Raw genomic sequence first — 24,993 nt, forward strand, 5'->3', positions numbered from 1 at the left:
AGTTGTCTCTTTTATCTAGAAATAGATATCAAATCTATTTTATTCATACTTCATTTGATTTTCCTGGATTTTCCTTCTCCCTCAAAGTCTACTAAAGTAACAAAACTGTAAAATCTACCAATAATAATCATAGACCTTTAAGTTTTCGAATCTGTGGAGGTCCATAAAGATGTTCTAACTAATCCATTTCCCTAATTTAACAGAAAATAATTAAATAAGGTCACTCACTTCCCAGAGATAGGACCAGGACTTGAGCCTTTTGATTCCCAGTCCAGTATGAGATTAGGTGTTCATCCAGGGGGCTATCTTTATGGTCTATTTGCTGTGTGCAGTGTCCTTTGTTGATGTTGGAAGCTGCCCTCGCAGAGCTTAACATTTGGTGGCAGAGACTGACAGTAAAACAAGTAAACAAGCATTCAAGTAGGAAATAAAAGGATGATGAGAACTGGTGATAGCCATCATGAAAGAAACTAATGAGGTAAAGTGACAGAGAATAATTGGATTGAGGGAAAATAAGGGAAATGAGTAAGAGGTCAAAGAATGCCTCTTTGAGAAGGTAGCATGTAGGTCCAGGACAAGAAGGACCTAATCAGAGAAAGAGAAACAGAGGCAGGCTTTAAAAGTTGGGAACAATAAATTTCAGGCAGAGGATAAGAAATGAGTTTTGCATGTTAGAAGCAGTAAAAGGAGGCCAGGGCAGCCACCAAGAGGGGGACCAGAGGCAGTGAGGCCCAAGAGGAGGCTGGAAAGGAGAGCAGAGGTCAGGTGAAACAAGGCCTGGGAGACTTTAAAATTGAACTTTATTCAAAGTGCACCTGGAAACCCGGAGGATTTTTAACTCACAGGAACAACCCGATTGGATTTAGTTTTTTTGTTTTTTTTTTTTAAGATTTTATTTATTTATTCATGAGAGACACAGAGAGAAAGGCAGAGACACAGGCAGAGGGAGAAGCAGGGTCCATGCAGGGAGCCCGACATGGGACTCGATCCCGGGTCTCCAGGATCACGCCCTGGGCTGAAGGTGGTGCGTTTTAAACCACTGAGCCACCAGGGCTGCCCTGGATTTAGGTTTTAAAGATCACTTTGAGGGGCACCTGGGTGGCTCAGTGGGTTAAGTGTCTGACTCTAGATTTCAGCTCAAGTCAAGATCTCAGGGTTCTGGGATTGAGCCCCTGATTGGACTCCCCACTGAGTGGAGAGTCTGCTTCTCTCCCTCCTCTTCCTCTGTCCCTCCCCAATCCCACTAGCACTCTTTCACTCTCTCAAATAAATAAATAAATCTTTAAATATAATATATATATATAATATATATATATAAAGATCACCTTTTTAAAAAAAGATTTTGTTCATTTATTTGACAGGGACTACAAGCAGGGGGAGCGGCAAGCAGAGGAAGAGGAAGAAGCAGACTCCCCGTGGAACAGGGAACCCAATCCCAGGACCCTAGGACCATGACCTGAGCCCAAGGCAGCCTCTCATCCGACTGAGCCATCCAGGTGCCCCTATAAAGATCACTTTTGACTTCTGTGGATGGAGAGTGGAGTGGAGTCAGAGACATTTTAATTTTTTTATTTGAATTACACTAAATTTGGTAAGAAAAGAAAGCTTCTTCCAGGCATGGTGAATGTATCACCTGTGGAATTAGTTAACAATTTAGATAATTTTGCTAGGTGATTCTGAGAATTATTTGCTACCACATCCTTTTGATTATTGATTATTGTTACTGTGAAACTCTTCAAGGCTGCTAACTGAATATTCAGTTCTTTATAAAGAAGGAGGTTGATCTCTGCCTATACAGAGCTAGGCAAACAGAAATGCAGACCAATGAAAGACAGCAGTTAAGCACATTAATGCAGATAAGAGTAGAACTTATCCTTTGGGACCCTCCAGTCAGTTCTAAAGTTCTTTTCTCTCAGTCTCTCTCCCTTTCCCTGTGCATTCATGCGACAAAGCCAGTATCCCTGGTGTTATAGCCAGATCTCAAAAATCTCAGTGATCTTTTTTTATATGACCAGAATTGAGAATCTTCTTTTGAACTTCTGTAACATTCTGTAATGTTCTAGGAGAAATGGCACACAAAAGCTTTTGAATATCTCTGAAGTTTCTAACTAGATGTGCTTATTTGAGGGATGGGATAGAGGATGTATTCCAGAAAAATTGGTAAACGCACTCCTAAGTTTCAACTCCACATCATCAGACATTAGAACTGGGAGGGGCCTCAGAGATCCACTAAGCCAATTCATTCATTTTACAGGTACGGAAACAGACTCAGAGAAGCCAAGGTCATAAAGTTCGTGGATGGCAGTCCTCAGTTTGAACCTTCTTCCAGGATGTTTGGACCTCTCTTCAAGAGCACTTCCTTTAAAGGAGAACAGCCAGGAGGGGGATGTCTTTTTCTTTTTTAAAATTTTTTTAAAATTTGTTTATTCATTAGAGACACAGAAAGACAGAGACATAGGCAGAGGGAGAAGCAGGTTCCCCACGGGAAGCCTGATGCGTGACTTGATCCCAGGATCACGGGATCATGCCCTGAGCCGAAGACAGATGCTCCACCACTGAGCCACGCAGGTGCCTCCAGGAGGGAGATGTCTTACATGACCTTGAGATAACAAGAAAGCCGAGCAATTCCTCAAAGACAGGATGGAAAGAAAACCCAGGAGGACCAGAAAGAGATTCTCATTTATGCAGGCTGTGCTGAGGACCTGCTATGTGCCAGAGTTACACCATGGAAATGCATAAAGCTCCTACTTGAAATGATTACAGAAAAAGATTGCATGCTATTCTGGGGAAGCACTGACCACATAAGCTAAAAATGTTCAGAAAAAAAAGAACCAGAAGTAGAATAGTGGGCAGGATCAGGAAGGAATATCTGGGTGGGAAAGTCTATGAGCAATGACATAGAGGTAGGGATAACAGAAAATTTAAAAAAATGTTTTTGCACATAGTAAGTGATCGACACATGTTTATATGTGAGAGTGATACTCAGAGCATTAGAAAATAGGAAGTAGTGGGGAATAATATTATATGAGAGGAACTAGATTAAGATGGACATTGGATCAAGGAGCAAGATTTGATCAGTGCACAAGACAGACTTGGTCTGCTGGGGAATATGTATATTATATAAATATCTGGAATATTGAAAAAAAAAAAGTACTGGTACTTCCAAAAGGAGAGAGGAGGGAAAACATGAACAAGGTTTACAAAATGTAATTATTTTGTGAGCAAGCATGTTTCCTGGCACAATGCATAATTCCTTGCATTGTGCCAGGAATTAGGCAGGTAAGGATAACTAATACATGGTCCTTTTTTTGCCAAATAATGACACATATAGGTAATGGGACAGTGTGCAGCCATTAAGAAGAATGTGTTATCTCTTAAAGGAACTATACAGAACAATTTCCCTGTTTACCTGCTAAGTGAAAAAAACCAAGGAGCAGAATAAGCATATATAGTGTGCTATTTCTAAGAAAGAGTGGGGAGACATGCTTGTTTGTATTTATATAGACAAGCTCTGGATGGACATATAAAACACTGGTCACAGGGGTGTCACTTGGGAAAATTAGCTGACTGGGGAAGAGGGAAAAAAGGCTTTTACCATGCATTTTTTAATTTTTTTGTATTTTATGTCAGTTGCACATATTAACTTCAAAAATAATTTTTAGGGCTGCCTGGGTGGCTCAGTCAGTTAAGCGTCTGTCTGCCTTTGACTCAGGTGCTGATCCCAGGGTCCTGGGATCAAGCCTCATGTCAGGCTTCCTGCACAATGGGGAGTGTGCTTCTCCCTCTGCCCCACTCAGTGTTCTCTCTCTCTGTCAAACAAATAAAATTTTAAAAAACTAATAGTAATTTTTAGAAATTTACAAATAAAGCTCAGTTCTATTTCAAAGATGCTCACCATTTCATGTTATGGATCCTGTATCCTGTTACCTGCTTCGATCAACAGGTACACTTGACCTCCATCTAGATTCTTGTATCTAGACTCAGTAATAAGTTTTTGGTTGTTTTTATTAATGAGAGACAGAGAGAGAGAGAGAGAGAGAGAGTGCAGCAGAGACACACGTCAGAGGGAGAAGCAGGCTCCATGCAGGGCGCCTGACGTGGGACTTGATCCCAGGTCCCCAGGATCAGGCCCTGGGCTGAAAGCCTGCTAAACCGCTGAGCCACCGGGCTGCCCTAGACTCAGTAATAGTTGATGCAACTTTCCTCGGTTGCCTGTCCTCAGTAGCAACAGAAGCAATTTTAAAAATGAGAAAATGAGATCCTCTGGTCCCTGCAACCTTTTTACCCGCTTGGATGGCCCACCTTCCACCTTACACAGTATCTGATATCCACATCTTTTATTTATTTATTTTAAATTAATATCTTTGCCCAAGGTGGGGCTTGAACTCATCACCCTGATATCAAGAGTCGCAGGCTCCATTCACTGAGGCAGACGGGGGCCCCGCTTTTAATTAATTAATTTATTTTTGAAAGCCACATCTTTGAATGCACCTGCCTCATACAGGAGAGCAACAGTTTAAGCTGGGGAAGACGAAGGAAGTTTTCATTTTTTTTTTTTTTTTTTTTTTAAATTTTATTTATTTATTCATGAGAGGCACAGAGAGAGAGAGAGGCAGAGACACAGGCAGAGGGAGAAGCAGGCTCCATGCAGGGAGCCCGATGTGGGTCTCGATCCCGGGTCTCCAGGATCACGCCCTGGGCTGAAGGCGGCGCTAAACCGCTGAGCCACCCGGGCTGCCCCAAGTTTTCATTTTTTATTTTTATTTATTTTTTAAATATTTTATTTATTTATTCATGAGAGACACAGAGAGATGCAGAGAGAGAGGCAGAGACACAGGCAGAGGGAGAAGCAGGCTCCATGCCGGGAGCCTGATGTAGGTAGGACTCGATCCCGGGTCTCCAGGATCACACCTTGGGCTGCAGGCGGTGCTAAACCGCTGTGCCACCCGGGCTGCCCCTCATTTTTTATTTTCAAGATTTATTGATTTATTTGAGAGGGGGGAGAGAGAGCACAAGAATGGGGCTGGGGGCTGGGGAGCAGAGGCAGAGGGGGAAAGAGGGAATCCAGAAATGCACAAGCCGCCTCCCCACTGAGCCCTGAGCCTCCAGGACCCTAAGATCACGACCTGACCGGACCCCTTGTGGATGGAGCCACCCAGGCGCCCCTGAAGGAAGGAAGTTTTTAAAAAGGGGAGGAAAAAGCCCGGAATGTGGCCAAACGCCTTCCTCTGGGCCTCGAGGAGCCGCCCCTCTCCAGTGCACGCAAACACAAACTTTCCTCCCGTCACGTGCCTGCCGGGGCCAGTGACTGCTCCGTAACCGGAGGAGCCGGGCCCAGCCTCCCCTCCCCGCGCGCTGGTCGGGGCGGCCGCCGGGAGGAGAGGAGCCTGGGCCGCGGCGGGGACCTCGCAGCAGCGGGGACGCGGGGCGCTGCGCAGGTGAGTGGGCGCTGCGGGCGGGAGCTGGGGGCCGCGGGCGCCCGAGCCCCCCCAGCGACCGCCAGGCCGTGCTTCTCCCCTCTGCTCCCCGCCTCCTCCCCCGCTCGCACGACCCGGCAGGGGCGCCCCGAACCACGTCCTGCGCCGGCTCCTCGGGGCCTCTGGTCCGCGCCGCCCGCGAAGGCTGCGGACTCTGCCTTGGGGGCCACCCCCTCCTCTGTAGTCTTGTTTTTCTAGCAATTGACAGTAAGTCCTGTCCGATGGACGGGGTTTGGCTTCACGACGCTGTGAATACGCGAGACGCTCTCAAGTCAGAGTTCTGAAAGAGGAAAATCCGGTGGGAAGTCTGTCTGTCGGGAAGCAACTTCCAGAATCGCCTTGGGAGGCACCCAGCCCGTTTTAACTGTCTTAAAACTGTAGAGTCCCGAGATCAACGTGTGAGCCGGAGATGAACAACCGTGTCAAAGCTGTCCCGTTGCAAAATACTAAGATTTACCATTGTTTTCAGGATTACTAGCAGTTTGGTAGTTCCTAGAAAGGACCTTCAAAAAGCTTGCTGGGTGAGGGGATGCAGGCACTGGGTAGATGGGGATGAGGGATAAAGGTGGTGGTTTTCAGATGCACCTACAGGCCCTTTGGGGCTTTAGGCAAGCAAGACAGGATACAGACTGTGGTTTGCTTCAGCTTCGTGTGCAATTCCAACTACGTTTTTCAGATTGAGATAATCAAGATTCTGAAATCAATTTGGTAAAACAAATGCTCTAAATGCTTAGAACAGAGAGGCCTTAGTACCAGGGAAAGGTGCTGATACATTCAAAGCAAGTGTTGGACACCTCCTAAGGGCAAAAAACAAAGATTTTTCTTCAATTCCTCTTCCTTCACTTATTCAGCAGCTACTTCCTGAATATCTGCTACATGGCAGGCTCGTGCCTGGTCCTGTGGATCTCACAGTAAACCAACAGGCAGCCTCAGTTTCACAGGCAGACAACCAAGCAGGACAGTCACTTCTCAAAGGGTACCCGTATCCTGCAGCAAAAGCAGTGAAGCGAACATTGCTAGAACAATCCAGGGTCTTTGGGGCATGGAGTTTCACCTTTCCTTCAGGCATTTCATCCTCTTGAATGAGTACCTTTTCGTCTATAAAAGTCTTACTTGTATGCATACCGTGGTCACAGCAGCTCCTCAGAATCTTCCTCACCAGAGGCTTTAAGCTGTGTAACTACATTTCAGGTCAGTGTCCTCAGCTCCAAAGGCAGACTGCTCAATTTTTTCCAAGAAGACGAACAGCCTGAGAGCAGAGGCTGAAGTAATGGGAGTTCCAGTCCTCCTGTCAGTAGCCCTCTCCCAGCGTTGCTCCCCACTAATGAAAGAGAATTTGTGCTCTTTCAAACACACCTGCAGCACCCAGCGAAGTCTCGGGAAGCCTGGATTTTTCCAGAAACTGAAGAGTTTGAAATAAGTCACTTCTGTTATTTGAGGCCTATATTCTTTGCTTATGAAATAGAAGAGGTAGGCTAGATGATCAGTGAGGTCTTTTTTTTTGCCTTTTTTTCTCCTCCAAAAGTAAATAAATAATTCTACTAATTTCATAAGATGTTTACAAAGAAACAGTAGACAGTCATATATAAAGATGATGTCACTTATACCTATAAAAGGGACACTCCTCAACCATGCAGAATATTCAGGGACCTAGAATCTGAAAGAAAATCTGAAAGAGGGATCCCTGGGTGGCGCAGCGGTTTGGCGCCTGCCTTTGGCCCAGGGTGCGATCCTGGAGACCCGGGATCGAATCCCACATCGGGCTCCCGGTGCATGGAGCCTGCTTCTCCCTCTGCCTGTGTCTCTGCCTCTCTCTCTCTCTCTGTGACTATCATGAATAAATAAATAAAATCTTTAAAAAAAAAAAAAAAGAAAAGAAAATCTGAAAGACTCAGGCTGCAGACAAAACTTAAAATTAAACTGTCTCTACTCCTCCCACCTTCACCCTATTCCTCTGTTCCATATTCAGATTCTCAAGGTCATGAACATCAGCTGTAAGCCTTACCGTATCATGTATCATTTTCGTAGACTGGGGATTGTTCAGTAACAAGCTTACATAGTCAGAATCACCTGCTCTCAAAAGAACCATACTTAAAAAGTATCTAATTTGGATAATCTCACAATAGGTATCAAATTCCCTTTAAAGGGGAATCAATTCATTGTAACAAAATATTAGACTATTTACCTCTAGTGCCTTTCTTTCTCTTCCCTAGATGCATTCCCATCATAAATGCAATTTCATATTCTCCTCCTTCATACTTTCTCATTTGGAAAATCAAAGCTATATAGGATTACTTTATTAAATAGGGCAAGAAGCATGTCCTATTCATCTTTGTATCCCTTGTAGCTACCACTGTATCTGGCATACAATAAGTGTTTCTTGAAAAAATGACTCATATTTTAGAGAAAACATGTTCTGTTTTCCCTTCAGTATTAAAACACCTGCACACTTGTGTGCACGCACACACACACTATCTAATCCATTATTCACAGCTAATAGAGGCTGAGCTCATTCTTGTGTGTTCCTTCACAATCCTAATGCCCACCCTGCATTCATCAACACCAGCACATTCTATACTTTTTGCAGACTCAGTTAGTATACCAAGCACTGAAATCAAGTTCTGCCACTAAATAGCTGGGTAATTTGAAGCTGAATATTGAACATTTCTTTCTTTAAAAAAAAATATTTTATTTATCCATGAAATACAGAGAGAGAGAAAGAGGCAGAGACACAGGCAGAGGGAGAAGCAGGCTCCACACAGGGAGCCCGATGTGGGACTTGATCCCAGGACTCCAGGATCATGCCCTGGGCCGAAGGCAGGCGCTAAACTGCTGAGCCACCCAGGGATCCCCTGAACATTGAACATTTCTATGCCTCCATGTCTTCTGATGGAAAACAGTAGCATCTGAATTGAAGGGCTCTGAGATAATATCTAGTCATTAGATAGGACACTGCCAAAGGTAGAGGAAAAGGTCAGAGGAGAAAACACAATAAAAATGTAATGATTATAGCACCTTAACATATTAAATGTTAATCGCTGTTGTTTTTGTTTGCCAAAATTTCTAATGCAAGCACTCCCATTAGCAATCAATGTAGTTCACCTTCAACCTCTGTGGTTGAAGACACATCTGCCTGCCATGTTTGGGGTCTCTCCTAGAACCTTTTGATGGACTCTGTCCACTTAAAACTGAAAACATGTCTGCCAGTGGGTAGAGAGGCACAAAAAACAAGCTGCTGTGGCATAAAATATTCAGCAGTCTATAGGGTTGCGCAGCTTAGAGGAGTCAGCCACCTAGGTAAATATTCTTAGAGAGTATGTGGGTGTATTACCTTAGCCAAAGAACAAATATTAGGAAATGCTTCATTGCCTCCAGTGACATCAGGTTTGAACAGACAAATGCCATGGCTCCTGTAGCCAAAGGGGCCTTCGTACCACCAGAAAGTAAACAGTCACCTTTCCTTTGGCCAGGTTTACCTGGAGCCGAGGGTTCTCAGGTCCAACTTAGATATCAGTCCCTAATCATTCAAGCCAGCATCTTAGTCTCTCTTATTTCTTGCTTTAAATTTTAATATCTGGTTCTGTTTATTGATACTCTATAGCCAGTCTCCATCTCAAAAGAGTTTGAAGCAGCTTCCAATCAAGGAGATATACAACTGCAAATAAGTAAAAACTGATCAGAAACCATCCGGCACTCAGTAAATACCTTCCATTCTGTTTTAAGTTGTAATCCAAAGAGAAAAGAACCAGATATTTTACCACCATTGCTTTTCTTTGGGAACATGGAAAGTTGTTAACATAAATAAATAAATAAATAAATAAATAAATAAATAAATAAATAAATAAATATAAAAGAAGAGACAGGGCACTAGTTCTTAATCAGAGTTACCTTTAATAATCTAATGAAAGCTATGGATCTTTCTATCCTGAAGAATGAACATGGAAAAATTGGCCTACAGTTTCAGGGGAAACAAAGACTTCTCAAAGGAGTTGAAATTAATCTGATTTAGAGAAGTAGAAAGCTAGTTATAGAGAGAGCTAATTACAAATCTTTAATATTTCCTGTGAATGGGCATTGAATTTATTTTTAAAATTTTGAACAGTTCTGTAATTTTCTGAATAGGTAAAATTTACTCATGGTACAAAATTCAAAAGGCAGAAAAAGGCACTATAGTAAAAAGATAGCTTTCCTTCTACTTTGTCCCGCAGTGGCCCAGTTCACCTCACCAGAAGCTGCCACTGTAACCAGTTTCTTAGATATTCTTCCTGCAATAGTCTGATATTCTATATATTATCCTATGCATACATAAACAGCATGCACACACACACACATATGTTCCACACATTGTTTTGTTCACGCAATACTTCTGGAGAGTACACACAAAGTTGCCTTATTCCTTTACTGGCTGAAAAATGTTTCACTACTGGATGTACCGTAATTTATTTAACCAGTCGCTATTGATGGATATTTAATTTGTTTCTAATCCTTAGAGATTAAAAAGTGTCACACTGAACATCTTTATATATATATCATTTTTTATATAGGGCTGTATAATAGAAAAAAATCCTCCAAAGTGTAATTATTGAGCATTAAGCTTAGCTTTGAGAAAAAAGGCAGGGGGGAGAGACCATAATGGATTGCCTAAATTTTTTTGCATTTTACAAAAAAAGCATACCACTTCTTCCAAAGAGGAAAACTGTACACTAATCTTTATAAGAATTTCGCACCTGTACCCTAATACAAAATACATTGCTTCTTTTGGAGAATTAAATAATGGAGTAGGGAATATCTTCAGTGGCAGCTTTTGATAGTCATGTAGTAGATTCATACATCTATATTGATTTTTTTAAGTTTTTATTTAAATTCCAATTAGTTAACATACCCATAATATTAGGGTCAGATGTACTATGTACTGATTCAGCACTTCTGTAGACCGGTGCTCATCACAACAGGTGCCCTCCTTCATCCCTATCACCTGTTTCACCCATCTCCCCACCCCCACCTTCCCTTGGATAACCATCAGTTTGTTCTTTATAGCTAAGGGTGTATTTCTTGGTTTGCCACCTCTCTATTTTCCCCTTCACTTGTTTGTTTTGTTTCTTAAATTCCACATATGAGTGAAATCATATGGTAGTTGTCTTTCTCTGACTTTTTTCACTTAGCATTATACTCTCTAGCTCCATCCATGTCATTGCAAATGGCAATATTTCATTCCTTTCTTTGGCTGAATATTCTATTGTGTACATGTGTATATATACACACATATATGTGTGTATACATGTATGTGTATAAGTACATATGTGTGTCATGTATCTATATATATGTGGTAATGTGGTATATATATTCCATGTATATATAAATTTATACACACATGAACACACACCCACCCATCTTCTTTATCCATTCATCAATCGAAAGATACTTGGACTGCTTCCATAATTTGGCTATTATGTATAATGCTGCTATAAACATCAGGGTGCATATATCCCCTTGAATTAGTGCTTTGTATTCTTTGGGAAAATACCTAGTAGTGCATTTGCTGGATCATAGGATAATTCTATTTTTAACTTTTTAAGGAACCTCCTCCATGCTGTTTACCAGAGTGGCTGCACCAGTTTGTGTTCCCGTTGACAGTGCACGAAGGGTCCCCTTTCACCACATTCCTGCCTATACCTTCGTGCAAGGAACCCTGGAGATACAAGGATAAATGAGAAACTCTCAGTTTAAGATTTTATCTGTCTGATAGAGCACGCTCACGCAGTGGGGAGAGGTAGAGGGAGAGGGAGGAGCAGACTCCTCACTGAGCAAGGAGCCTGATGTGGGATTGGATCCCAGGATCCTAATATCATGACCTGAACTGAAGGCATTACTACCTGTGCTTTCTTCAAGGACTTTTATGGTTTCAGGTCTTTTGCATATTTTTATTTATTTTTATTTTTTAAAGATTTTATTTATCCATGAGAGACACACAGAGAGGGGCAGACGCATAGGCAGAGGGAGAAGCAGGCTCCCCACAGGAGCCTGATGCAGGACTCGATCCCAGGACCCTAGGATCACAACCTGAGCCAAAGGTAGAGCTCAACTACTGAGCCATCCACATGCCCTTTCTGCCTATTTTTAATTGGATTATTTATTTGGGGAGCATTAAGTTTTAGAAGTTCTTTTTAAAAATATTTTTTTAATTTATTTATGAGAGACCCAGAGAGAGAGAAGAAAGGCAGAGACACAGGCAGAGGGAGAAGCAGGCATCATACAGAGAGCCTGACGTGGGACTCAACCCTGGGTCCCCAGGACCATGCCGCAGGCCAAAGGCGGCGCTAAACCGCTGAGCCACCCTGGCTGCCCATAAGTTCTTTATACACTTTGGATACTAACCCTTTATCAGATATGTCATTTGCAAATATCATCTCCAATTCCGTAAGTTTTAGTTTTGTTGATTGTTTCCTTCACTGTGCAGAAGCTTTTCATATTGATGTAGTCTCAATAGTATTTTTTTGCTTTTGTTTCCCTGGTCTCAGGAGACATCTAGAAAAAAGTTGCTACAGCCAATCTCTGAGAAATTACTACCTGTGCTTTCTTCAAGGACTTTTATGGTTTCAGGTCTCAAACTTAGGTCTTTAATCCATTTTGAGTTTATTTTTGTGTATAGTGTAAGACAGTGGTCCAGTTTCATTCTTTTGCACGTAGCTGTCCAGTTTTCCCAACACTGTTTGTTGATGAGACAGTCTTTCTCCCATTGTCTATTCTTTCTTGCTTTGTTGAAGATTAACTGACCATATAATTGTGGGTTCATTTCCAAGTCTTCTATTCTGTTCCATTGATCTATATGTCTTAATTATGTGACATCTATCTTGATTTTTTTTTAAGTATGATCTAACTAAAATCCATCATTCCTTGATGGATTTATGGATGGAATGATGGATTTATGTATCTAAACTGAGAGTTTCTAGGTGCCATTGCTGGCTCAGTTGGTTAAGTAATTTGCCTTCAGCTCAGGTCATGATATTAGGATCCTGTGATCCAATCCCACATCAGGCTCCTTGCTCAGTGAGGAGTCTGCTCCTCCCTCTCCCTCTACCTCTCCCCACTGCATGAGCGTGCTCTATCAGACAGATAAAATCTTAAACTGAGAGTTTCTTATTTATCCTTGTATCTCCAGGGTTCCTTGCATGAAGTAAGTTCTTCATAAATGTTCCTAGAAGGAACAGATAAGCTTCTAAAGATCAGAGATCATATGGCATTAACTTCATGAGCTCTTGGTAAAGACAATGGTGATGCTAAGTGGGGAAAAAGCTAGGATGAAACTCTGCCTTCTAAGTAAAGTTCCCATGGTATGGCAATCCTGGAAGCTTAACAAATAAACCCCAAATCCTTCTGTTTCCTTCTCCAAAAGGGATGGTTATCTCAACAGGGTCAACGGAGCCTTTCACACATTCCATCAAGTATTGAGGAGGGAAGTCTGAGGTGATAGAAAGGTTCCACCTGTCTGCCAATGGTTCGTAGACACTGAGATCCCCAAGTTTTTCTCAGGTGAAGGTGCTTCCTTTGACACTTGGTTCCTTATTATTAAGACACTTGACAGGCTTAGCCCCAAAGGTACTAACACCACTACCTTCCTGATGATGAAAGATCTGTGCTTTTCAGAATCCAGGCAACAAACTGCCAGACTGAAGATGACCCTGGCTTGTCCAAGAATCCTATCACTGTGTGAAAGGTGGCTTCTCAGAATGGGCCCTTATCCACACTGAGGATGTGGAGCAAAATTGGAATTGGGTCAACAGGAATTGCTTAAGACAATGCAGGTGGAGAAAATTGTTACTTAAGGGAGAGTTTTTGGAAATCCTTTTTTAAAAAAATCTTTTATTCATTTGATAGAGAGCACAAGCCAGGGGGAGGGGCAGAGGGAGAGGGAGAAGCAGACTCCCCACTGAGCAGGGAGCCTGATGCAGGGCTTGATCACAGGACCCTGGGATCACGACCTGAGCCAAAGACAGACACTTAACTGACTGAGCCACCCAGGTGCTCCTGGAAATCCCTTTAAACCCAGATTATTAAGTAACACATTTTGTCCTAGATGTGGTGCGGGGATGTTTACCACAGGTTGGGATTGAGACTTGCTGTTGTGAAATACCTGCTCAGCTTGCCTTCTGGAAGGCTTGGGTGGTGGGGAATATGACTACGGAGCACCCACTAGCAGTCAAGCAAGCAAAGAAATCCTGGCTGCCATCCCAGGTCAGAACCAGAGTGAAAGCCATTGGCATGGCTTTGCTCCAATCCATTGCTTCTCTTCCATTGCTTTTCATGAGAACTCACAGTTATGGGCCTGTTAAAAGGTTCCCCTTCTGCTGGCTAGAACAGAGGGAACTGAAAGAAGGAGCAGGGATGGCAAGGAAGCTGGCCTGGAGTGGGGAGGTTGGGGGTGGTGGTACTCTAGAGTGGCTGAAATCTGTTCTCCTGCCTGGGGATGGGGGTTGCACTACCACCACCCTAAACCCTCTGATGCCTTTCCTGAAATCATATGTTGTCTCCCTGACTGGGTATCAAATGTCTCAGCATTCCTCCCTGACAGCTTTTCCTCTGAGCTGACTGCATCCCTTCTGCATCATGTCATCCCTGTGGAGATGGTAAGCAGCTTGCATATCACCTCCTTCTGCTGTCCTAACTCCTCAAACCCTGGAAGGCAACTTCAAGGGCACGGCTGCCTCTTCCTTTCTCCAGCCTAAGAATCTATAAGAAATGTGGGTCAAAGAGAAGCAGTATTTCCTAAGGTCATAGCTGGTAAACATGCATTAGAATAATACAACCAAGTACGATCAAACACAAAAGAATAAAATATCCTTAGAGATATTGAAAGCCAGGCCCTGATCCTGGCTATGCCATCTACAAATCCTGGGAAGTCAGGTCGCTTGCCCTCCTTTATCTAAGTCCCTTCCTCCTCGTCACAGGACAGGATCAGATGATCTGTAATGCTCCTCTTCAGCCAGCTTCTGACACTCTTCAATAGGGACAATAGTCAGTGTTGGTGAGGGTATAAGATTAGAACTCTCATACATTGCTATTGAAAGTGTAAAGTGGTGCAACCACTTCACATTCCCAGAAAGGGCCAATGTTGTTACGGTAGGACCCAGCACTTCCACTCCTAGCACACATCCAGGAGCAATAAAAATATGTCCGTGCCAAAGCTTGTGGATGAGTGTTTACTACAGTGTTATCATGATAGCCACAGAGTGGCAACAGCCCAAATACCCATCAACAGATGAATGGATAAACAAAATATGATATATATCCATGTAACAGAATGTTACTTGGCAATAAAACAAATGTTACTTGGCTACAACATGGATGAACCTTGAAAACATGCTCAGTGAAAGAAGCCACTCACAAAGGGCCACATGAATCTGAAATGTCCAGAATAGGCAAATCCATAGAGAAAGGAAGTGGATGACTGGTTGCCTAGGTCTGGAGTGGGGGTAGATGGAGGCAGGGATTGGAAATTGATGAGTAAAGAGTGCAGGGTTTCCCTTTGGGGTAATGAAAATGTCCTAACATCAATTGAGGTGATGGATGCACTACTGTATGAACATACTAAAAGCTGAATGAATGTACACTCTCAATGGGTAAATTGTATGGTATGTGATTTATGTATCAATAAAGACATTTTTAAAAGAACAAGAACAAATGCAATTTTAAAGTCCCTTCAGCCTTACCAGCAGAGCATGTGATCAAACTTTTGGATCGTTGCCATGCTGATGTGTGAGAAATAATCTCTCATTGTAGTTTTCATGCACATTTCTCTTATCATAGGGGAGGTTCAGCATCTATCTGCTCAGCTCAAAGTCCATTTATATTGATTTCTTTTTATCATATACTAAATTCATATACATATGAGGTATGATACATATAAGACCATATGTATCTATGTGCCGAATGTTTATTGCAGCATTATCATGATAGCCACAGAGAGGCAACAGCCCAAATGTCCATCAACAGATGAATGGATAAATGAAGTATGTATATGATAAGTATATTATATATATACATCTGTTTCTGGACTTTCTAATCTGTTATAGATGTCTGCCTATTCATGTGCTACCACCACACTTGTAATTATTAAAGCTTTACAATAAAACAAGCAGTGAGGTACTCAACAAAGTCAAGCTGGCTGCCAGCTCAGGGCGCATGCCACCCCCAACCACCCAACTACCAAATCCAGCCACTGTCCCAGGCTGCCACTTTCCCAGAGAAGCCACAGCATTGTTTCAAATATGGAGAAACACTTTAAATTTGTCACAAAAACGCTTAATAGGAATGCCAAGAAGCTACTGGAAGAGGCCAATATTAAAAAGGGCATTCAGAAGGGCACCCAGGAGTTGCAAGAACACATACCAAAGACCCAAACTATCAGAAAAACCAAGCAACTTAGAGGAAAAAAAAAGAAAGAAAGAAAGAAAGAAAGAGAGAGAGAGAGAGAGAGAAAGAAAGAAAGAAAGAAAGAAAGAAAGAAAGAAAGAAAGAAAGAAAGAAAAAGAAAGAAAGAAAGAAAGGCCAAGCAATTAATTTCTCATGAATAAGGGCTAAGGTTGATGCTGTGGCAACCTGAGACCAAACTGCAGTGACAAAGAGCAAAGGTGAGTCTGTGGCAGGTGTAGTCAGGTCTATGGGTGACAAACTGAGGAGTTGAATGTGGACAAATGATTTCTGCTTTGAAGGATAAATATTGTAGATATTTTAAGAGAGATCACTCACATTCATATAACTTCTATTAACAGTATTGTGTTATAATTGTTCTATTTTATTATTGTTGTTATTAATCTCTTATTGTGCCTAACTTATAAAGTAAACTTTACTACAGGTATATATATATATATATATATATATATATATATATATATATATATATAGGAAAAAACAAAGTATAGAAAGGGTTCGGTGCTACCCACCATTTCAGGCATCCCCTGGGGGTCTTGGGATGTACCCCCACAATTAGGAGGGGACTATTCCATCAAGAAATAGTGAGGGGAAAAAAAAAGAAATAGTGAGGATTTTGCCTTTCCCTTCCCAATTCTTTACCTTTGCTTATTTTCCCTTGTTAAATTGTGTTGAGGAATGCCCCCCTGGGTGTTAAAGTAGTGGTGATGGTGAACATAGTTCTCTTAAGACTTTAATAGGCCTGTGCTCTCTTAAATCCTAGCGCCAAGGATGCCTGGGTGGCACAGTGGTTGAGCATCTGCCTTGGGCTCAAGTTATGATCCTGGGGTCCTAGGATTTCTTTCTTTTTTTCTTTTTTTTAAGATTTTATTTATGAGACACACACACACACACACAGAGAGAGAGAGAGAGAGAGAGAGAGAGAGAGAGAGAGAGGCAGAGACACAGGCAGAGGGAGAAGCAGGCTCCATGCAGGGAGCCCGATGTGGGACTCGATCCCAGGACTCCGAGATCAGGCCCTGGGCTGCAGGCGGCGCTAAACCGCTGAGCCACTCGGGCTGCCCTTTTAATTTCTTTCTTTTTTTCTTTTCTTTTCTTTTCTTTTCTTTTCTTTTCTTTTCTTTTCTTTTCTTTTCTTTTCTTTCTTTTCTTTTTTCTTTTCTTTTCTTTTCTTTCTTTTCTTTCTTTCTTTCTTTCTTTCTTTCTTTCTTTCTTTCTTTCTCTCTCTTGCTTCCTTCTTTTCTTTCTTTTTCTTTCTTTTCTTTCCTTTCTTCTTTCTTTCTTTCTTTCTTTCTTTCTTTCTTTCTTTCTTTCTTTTTCTTTCTTTCTTTCAGATTTTATTTATGAGAGACAGAGAGAGAGAGAGAGAGGCAGAGACATAGGCCGAGGGAGAAGCACCAGAGTCCTAGGATTAAGTCCCACATCAGGCTCCTCTAAGGGAGCCTGCTTCTCCCTCTGCCTATATCTCTGCCTCTCTGTGTGTGTGTCTCACATGAAAAAAATAAAATCTTAAAAAAAAAAAAAATCGTAGCACCAGCTCTAAGCTTGGCTCCTCTTCGCCCCCACCCTGAGCCTTTCCTGCCATTCTTTCTGCACTTTCTGGACTTCATCCTATACTACTAGGCTTGGTTCCAACTGGACTATGAGCAACTTGAAGGCAGTGGCCATGGATTTCCCTGTGTGCCCTGCCGTATCCACCCAAGGCCACAGGGCCTGGCACAGAGTAGGTCCCAATGGATTGTGCTTGGTTGATGAATTAAGGTGGGTTGAATTTCATCATGCTGGTGATATCTCCCCCAGTGGGTAGACTTAGGGAAGTGCTGTCCTGCAGCAATCCAGATTTCTAGCTTCTATTTTCTGCCAAGAGGGGATGGGAGTCGGGAATGGATGAGAAGACATTTCCCAGAGCCAATCTGTGCCCTTATACAGCTCAGATGACTGCCGGTTTCATCTCACTCTGCTACCATTACCTTTACCAACCCACAGCCCATAGCTTACCTAGTTTGGGTTGACAATGAAGTCCCTTTGGACCACCTCAGGAAAGTCTAAAATGCAGTTTCCTAGGCTCTACCTGAAGAGACTCTGGAGTATAGCCTGGAAACCTGGGTTTTGGCCAACCCCCAAGTGACTCTGATGTAGGGATTCTCTGGGGAAACATTAGCCCAACAAACCAGCCCCTCTGCTTGTTGCATCCACTCACTACACATATGCTAAGCCCCCACTGTGCGAAGGCCCAAGGAAAGACACACCAGAGAGCCTGTCCTCATGGCACTTACATGATCCCAGCAGAGATCACACAAGTGGGAAACCCTGTTGTTATTCTCATTTTATGGCTGAGGAAACTGAGGCTCAGAAAGGAGATTTTGACCAAGATCCTAAAACTAGTAAATGATAGACACAATTATGATATAACCTTGAGAAAGTTGTCACATTTCAAGACTCGCTGTCTCAATGATTCCTGCATATAAACACACCCATCATTTGAATCGTGTTGAACAGTTTACAAAATGTTTCCATTTCAGTTAACATTACAAATGCAGCTCCTATGTGTGGTAACCTAACTTCACAGAGGTTACACAAGCTGGCCAAGCAAGTCAAGGGCCGAACTCTGATTTCAGTCCTGGTTCCTTGGGACTGTAGGCCATCGGCAGTTAGGGTACAGAGGAAAGATTTCTTCTGAATGAGACAGGGTTGTGGTGAGGCAGGGAGTGAAGCTATTCAAAAGAAGCATTTGTCACAGTTCATCTAGTAGAAAGCCAGTTCATGCAGATGGAGTCCCCCATTGCCAACTCTCTGATTCGTGTTTACCTATGCCCCCATGAATTCAATCTCCTGAGCTGGAGCCCAGACAGAGGTTATCTAACTCCCCAGATGATTTTAAAGAGTAGCCAGCATTAAAAATCACAGTGAGCCATTCACCTTGACTTTCTTCATGTTCTACTTCCTTGGCTGCCTGTGAACATGACATCATGACTCACTGGTGCTTTCTTATTCCAGATGAAGGGAGAAGCTGGAAGTATGCAACATAATGAGAAGCCGAAGCAGGTAAGTGCCAGCACCGCACCTACCAAGCTAGTGAGAATGCTGGCTGTCTTCCCATTGTCCCTTGGCCCCAAATGCTCTATCCCTCTGGCCTGTGAAACCAACCCTTTCAACTGCTCTGGAGACAGAAGCAGCCTACCAGGGGCTGGAAATGGGATTGGGCACCAGCTCTTGAGCCCAGCTAACTTCTGCACTGTTCTCTTGCACTTCATAGAGACCTGTGGCCTGTTTATAATCCTCTCACTCCGGCTGCCAGAGAGAGAGAAAACACCACAATCCGCGAAAAAAATAGCTGATTCTATACGCGAAATTGAGGTTTTTGATTTAGCTTGATCTGCTTATACACAAATGAAAAATTCCTAGCAAGTCCTGAAAAGCTCATGAAAAGAGTCTTCTGAATACTAAAAAAGGAATAATTGCAAAACCCAAGGGAAATGTCTGGCAAGCTTGAGGGTGACCTTTCAATGGCCTGTTTAAAAGAACAAGTTCCTCTGATTGGTCCTGCCCATTCAGCCCTCAAGGAGAGAGCTGAAAGTTCATTTCCAGAGCTCAGGACCCTGAGGAGCACTCGCACTTCAAAAACTTGTCACTGACCGTGGAAAATGACTTAGTTCTTTTTGGTCTTTTCGATCAGAAGTGGGATGGAGTAAGCTAAAAATAAACAATTCAGGGCAGATTCAGGTTGCTCTGAATGGGTCAGTAAAACAGTCTGCCCCTTGAGAGCTCCAAAGTCTGGATTATAATACAACATCCTATTAGATCAGCTTCCCTTCACCCAAACCCCCATGTACACGGTCCAATTCACAGCCGATGAACAGCAGGCACACACCTAGAGGGACCAGCACATCCAGTTCTCTCCTGTGGAAGAATGTGAGCAAACTCCATCTGGGCTTAGAAATAGAAGATGTAGGGGGATCCCTGGGTGGCTCAGTGGTTTAGCCCCTGCCTTTGGCGCAGGGTGTGATCCTGGAGTCCCTGGATCGAGTCCCACATCGGGCTTCCTGCATGGAGCCTGCTTCTCCCTCGGCCTGTGTCTCTGCCTCTCTCTCTCTCTGTGTCTCTCATGAATTAATAAATAAAATATTTAAAAATAAAAAAAGAAATAGAAGATGTATATTTCTATTTAAAAAAAAAGAAATATAAGATGCAAGGGACATCTGTCATTTCTGTCCATTGTACAATGCAAGTTGGTGACAACTGGTAGCCAGTATTCTCCTTCTCCTAATTGTACCTTGTTTGATCAGTGAGCCTGCTATGATCTCTACTTTAGACTTTTGGAAGAGACTAGGTAAGGGACCTCTCGGTGATTGCCAGAGGTCTGTTCTTTGCCTTTCATTATCCTGTCCAGCTGGCAGCCCAGGCTCATCTCACTAGAAGCAGAGGAATTATTAAAAGTCAGAACACGTATTCATTCATTGTTTTCTTTGCCAGCAAGTGGGTGATGGGGATGGGGAAAGAGTTCTGGCCCATGAACAGATTCTGCAGATCTTTCTGCGATGGCTGACTCAGCCTTGCCTGCCCACTGGAATTAGTAGGAGAGCTTTAAAAAACACAGAGGCTCAGGTCTCACCCTAGAGACTCTTATGTAATCAGGTCGGGGAGGACCTTGGGCATTGGGATGTTTTAAAAGCTCCCAGGTGATTCCAGTGCATAGATAATGGACGTCTCTGTTCCCACGGGAGGGCTGGTGCTGAAGCCCCACTGCTGTGGAAGGCTCACCTGTCCTTCTGGGGGTGACAGAACTGACTGCTAGTTTTTTTGGAATCAGGTTTGTTCTCTTCCCTCCCCCAACCTGAATTCTTATTTTCATAAACACACCCATATACAGCCCGGGAACTCTTGATAAGAAAGAACCTCCCATAGAGGCTGGGAAAAGGTCAGCAGAGGTGTGATGCTGATGTGGTTGAGATCCTGATCCCACACTATCTGTGCCAGGACTCAGTACGAGCTGCCTGTGACATCAGAAGGCTTCCTTGGGGCCTGATACCTTCTTGTCCTCCTCCAGGAGGGACACATCTGGGGCTCCATGAGGAGGACAGCTTTCATCCTGGGCTCTGGCCTTCTCTTGCTGGTGGCCTTCTGGAACTCAGTCACCTGGTGAGTCTGCACCACCAGCTTTGATTCAGGACGTGGGGCCAAGTGTGCTGGTCTGGAGGCAGAGCATGAGGTAAGGAGCTGTCCACCCACCAGTCTGCGCCCAGAAACCTGAATGATTTTTCTTCCAAGGCATCTTCAGAGATTTTGGGGTGCTTCTGGCTACTTTTGGCAAGCCCAGTGGGAGAAGCTGCTGTCTACATTCGAAGGGATGGAGTGGATGCTCTACTTTATAGGTGAGGTTCCCAGACCACTAGCATTTAGGGTTTGGGGACATGATTATAGGCTCTTTTTCTATTGTTTTCTTCTCTACTTTTGAGAATTCTCAGCTCCTCATCCCAAAGAATGAAGACTTCAAGCTTAAGACAGTGGTAATCCCAAAGAGTGCTCATCATAGGCAATCTGAAATGGATGCTTAAAGATGTCTAAAAAGAGAACTGGAGACTCCCCTCTCCCCAAAAATAGAAAAAGAAAAAAAGAAACAGCGTGTGTGAAAATGAATGCATGTTTAGAGTCAGAATCCTGCTTCTGGATGCCAGGCCCACGAGCACAGAGAGCTGCTCTATCTCCTGTGAGACTGTGTCTTCATACCTGGTGTAATCTAGCTCTCTGCGCTTGACAGCAAGTGGTCACTTAATAAATATTTACAGATAGTGTGAATGACTCACAAAAAGCCAAAGAAAATGTGGAAGAAAACAAGCATTTCAACACAGATATTTATAACAGCATTATCTACAGTTAGTGAACATCCTCAATCACAGGTTCGTTATTAATGTTACTCTGTGCCGAATTTTTATGGAGGATATAGAGATATTTAAGATGAAATATTTACCTCATTTAAAAAACTATGTCACAGGGGTACCTGGGTGGCTTAGTCGTTTAAGCGTCCAACTCTTGATTTTGGCTCAGGTCATGATCTCAGGGTCCTGGGATGGAGCACTGCTTTAGACTCGGGTGGCCAGTGGGGAGTCTGGTTGGGATGCTCTGCCTTTCCTCCCTCTGCTCCTCCCCCTACCACGCCTCCTCCTCACCTTTCCCCAACCCATACGTGCACTCTCTCTCAAAATAAATAAATAAATCTTAAAAAATAAAAATAAAAACTATGTCACAGTCTAGAAGGGGAGATTAAAAAAAAATTGCCAGTGCCAGTTGTCACAAAGCAAAAGTACAAATAAAATGTTCCTGACAAATGTTTTCAGCTGGAAGAACTCTGAAAGCAGGCTAAACGTTAAATATGGCAGGTTCAGTGCAAGTTGTCATTGAAATCATTGAAAAGAACAATGCAGATTGCCAACATATATGCGGGAAGTGGTGGGGAAACATTTGATATGTTTCTGTTACAATTATGGGAAAACGACTTTCCCCCAATGATAAGCAAATATGAAGAAGCAAAATATTTGCAATTTTAGATTTTATTTTTTTAAAGATTTTATTTATTTATTCATGAGAGACAGAGAGAGGGAAAGAGGCAGAGACACAGGCAGAGGGAGAAGCAGGCTCCCTGCAGGGAGCCCGACATGGGACTCGATCCTGGGACTCCAGGATCACGCCCTGGGCTGAAGGCGGCGCTAAACCGCTGAGCCACCCAGGGATCCCAATATTTGCAATTTTAAGTGTTACAGCGGGGAAAAAAGTTCCAGATCTTCTCTTGTTGGGGCTTTTTTCTGTATTCCTCAAGGAGCCTTTGGATCTACAAGTAGGCAGCCACCTTGGTGGATGGGCCACTAGGCAATCACCAACCTAACATTTTTATTTTTCCAAATAAGAAAGCGTGCAATTTCTGAGAATAAAAGTAAATGCATGTTCATTGTTAAAAAATAAAAATCAGACAATTCAAGTAAGCATAAAGAAAGTGAAAATTGGGTAACCCGGGTGGCTCAGAGTCCCATATCGGGCTCCCTGCATGGGGTCTGCTTCTCCCTCTGCCTGTGTCTCTGCCTCTCTCTCTCTCTCTCTCTGTGTCTCTCATGAATAAACAGAATCTTAAAAAAAAAAAAAAGTGAAAACCACCCACTCTCATATATCTAAGAAATAACCATAGTGAATATATTAGTATAAATCTCTTCTATATTGGATATACGGTTGAACTTCTAAGACACCAACTATTTTTTTAACTATTCTTTTTTCATTGAACAGATTGTGGACATCTTTCTATTGTCAGTATAAACTGACTATGTTAAGCTGCCCTGTCTAGTCCATTGAATAGAGATACTCTAATCTATTTACTCCATTTCCTATTAATGGACATTCAGGCTCCATCAGTGTTCTATTGTGATTTTTAAAAAAATAGGTAATAAATGTATATGTGTATAGACATGTGTGTCCTTTTTCCTTTTTTTTTTTTTTTTTTTTCCTAGCACCCTCTTTTTTTTCCCTTGGATACTGCCAAATTGCTAAGATATGTGTTTGTCATATTTCCCCACAGTGCTGGCCAAGTATTTTTCAGGTCCCAACTGGCACAAGCTCTGGGGTTTCTGGTGGGAGCCAGAAGGATACACAGAATTAAGTCAAATGCCTTTGCCCTTTGAGATATTTAGAAGGAGGAGGCAAAACATGGACAAAGTTAATAGTGCAAGAGTTAGGTAACATTGTATTATTATTTGAATAACTGCCAATCAGGGTGGACAAAGTGCTTGTTTGTCCACAGTCAGAGATCAGAGATACTTGGGAGGACTTTACAGGAAAGTGGGATGCGGAGCAAAGAAAGCCTTATCTAAATTTTAAGTCTCAATCAGCATTTTCTAAAGTATCCTGCAGAACATCAGTGCTGTGGGATGTGAATGGGTGGGGTGACCATACAATTCATTATCCAAAGAGACTTTTGTGAGAGTAAATGAGCTGTTGTTAATAATTATGCCAGACTGCCTGATGTAAACTGAAACTGTCCAGGGCAAACAAGGATGCGTGGCCATCAGATCGGTTTTCTGAGAAAACAGAGTTTCTGGGTTAAAAAAAAAAAAAAAAAGACCAGGAAAGGCCATTTATCTTATTTTTTAAAGATTTTATTTATTTATTCATGAGAGACGCACAGAGAGAGAAAAGCAGAGACACAGGCAGAGGGAGAAGCAGGCTCCATGCAGGGAGCCCAAAAAGTGGGGCTCGATCCCGGGACTCCAGGATCACACCCTGGGCTCAAGGTGGTGCTAAACCGCTGAACCACTTGGGCTGCCCAAAGGGTGAATTTAACAAAGCTAAATAGGTTTCTCTGCTGCAGGAATTATTAGAGCTGTTAGCACACTAGTCTGGATCATGGCTCTCCAATAGAGCAGTGTCTGAACATTGTTTAACCAAGAAGCGCCTTGAAAGAGGAGTTTTCCACTTTGGGAGCTGCTCACTAGATGCCTGAAGTCCCGCTGCTCAGTTAGTAGGGCCATAGGGATTAGGTTCCTGACTCCTAGTCCAGTGCTCATTGGGGACTGTATCCTACCAAGCACTTCCTCTGCTTGTCCCTTCCTTGGGAATTCATAAAATGTTTAATGGGCACAGACTCCCAGATATCAACCTAAATTTATTTGTAGTTTATTTATCCACTATTGTATTATGTAGATTATATATTTATTATAAATATAAATTTTATTTATGTTTAACTTTTTTCTGGGGCGGGGGGTCCTCAACCACGTAGAAGGTTGTGGCCTCCATTTTACAACTAAGAAGATAGAGGGGCACCTGGTGGCTCAGTTGGTTAAGCATCTGCCTTCTGCTCAGGTCATGATTCCAGGGTCCTGAGATCCAGCCTGGGGATGGGCTCCCTGCTCAGTGGGGAGCCTGCTTCTCCCTCTCCCCGTTGCTCATGCTTTCTCTTTTGCTATCTCTTTCTCTCAGATAAATAAATACAATCTTTAAAAAAGAAAAGAAAAGAGACCCTCCTTAAGTGACCTAAGTTCCCCCAGTTAGCTGGGTCACCCCAGGACAAAAGATAGGCCCTCTGGCCCAGAGCACCAAGACTCCCTGG

The 24,993-nt window shown here is 42.9% G+C and overlaps 1 protein-coding gene across 1 annotated transcript in view; it reads left to right on the plus strand.

Annotated features, from left to right (window-relative positions):
- The first annotated feature begins 5,293 nt into the window (after nucleotides 1–5,293).
- The window catches only part of FAXDC2 (fatty acid hydroxylase domain containing 2), a 28,069-nt gene continuing 8,369 nt past the window's right edge, over nucleotides 5,294–24,993 (plus strand). The window contains exons 1-4 of the mRNA XM_025434189.3: nucleotides 5,294–5,438; nucleotides 18,903–18,950; nucleotides 20,953–21,044; nucleotides 21,174–21,277. Of these exons, the coding sequence (XP_025289974.1) occupies nucleotides 18,903–18,950; nucleotides 20,953–21,044; nucleotides 21,174–21,277 (244 nt within the window). The 5' untranslated portion in view covers nucleotides 5,294–5,438. The remainder of the gene's footprint in view (nucleotides 5,439–18,902; nucleotides 18,951–20,952; nucleotides 21,045–21,173; nucleotides 21,278–24,993) is intronic.

This window comes from Canis lupus, chromosome 4 (genome assembly GCF_003254725.2).
Source record: "Canis lupus dingo isolate Sandy chromosome 4, ASM325472v2, whole genome shotgun sequence".
Lineage (NCBI taxonomy): Eukaryota > Metazoa > Chordata > Mammalia > Carnivora > Canidae > Canis > Canis lupus.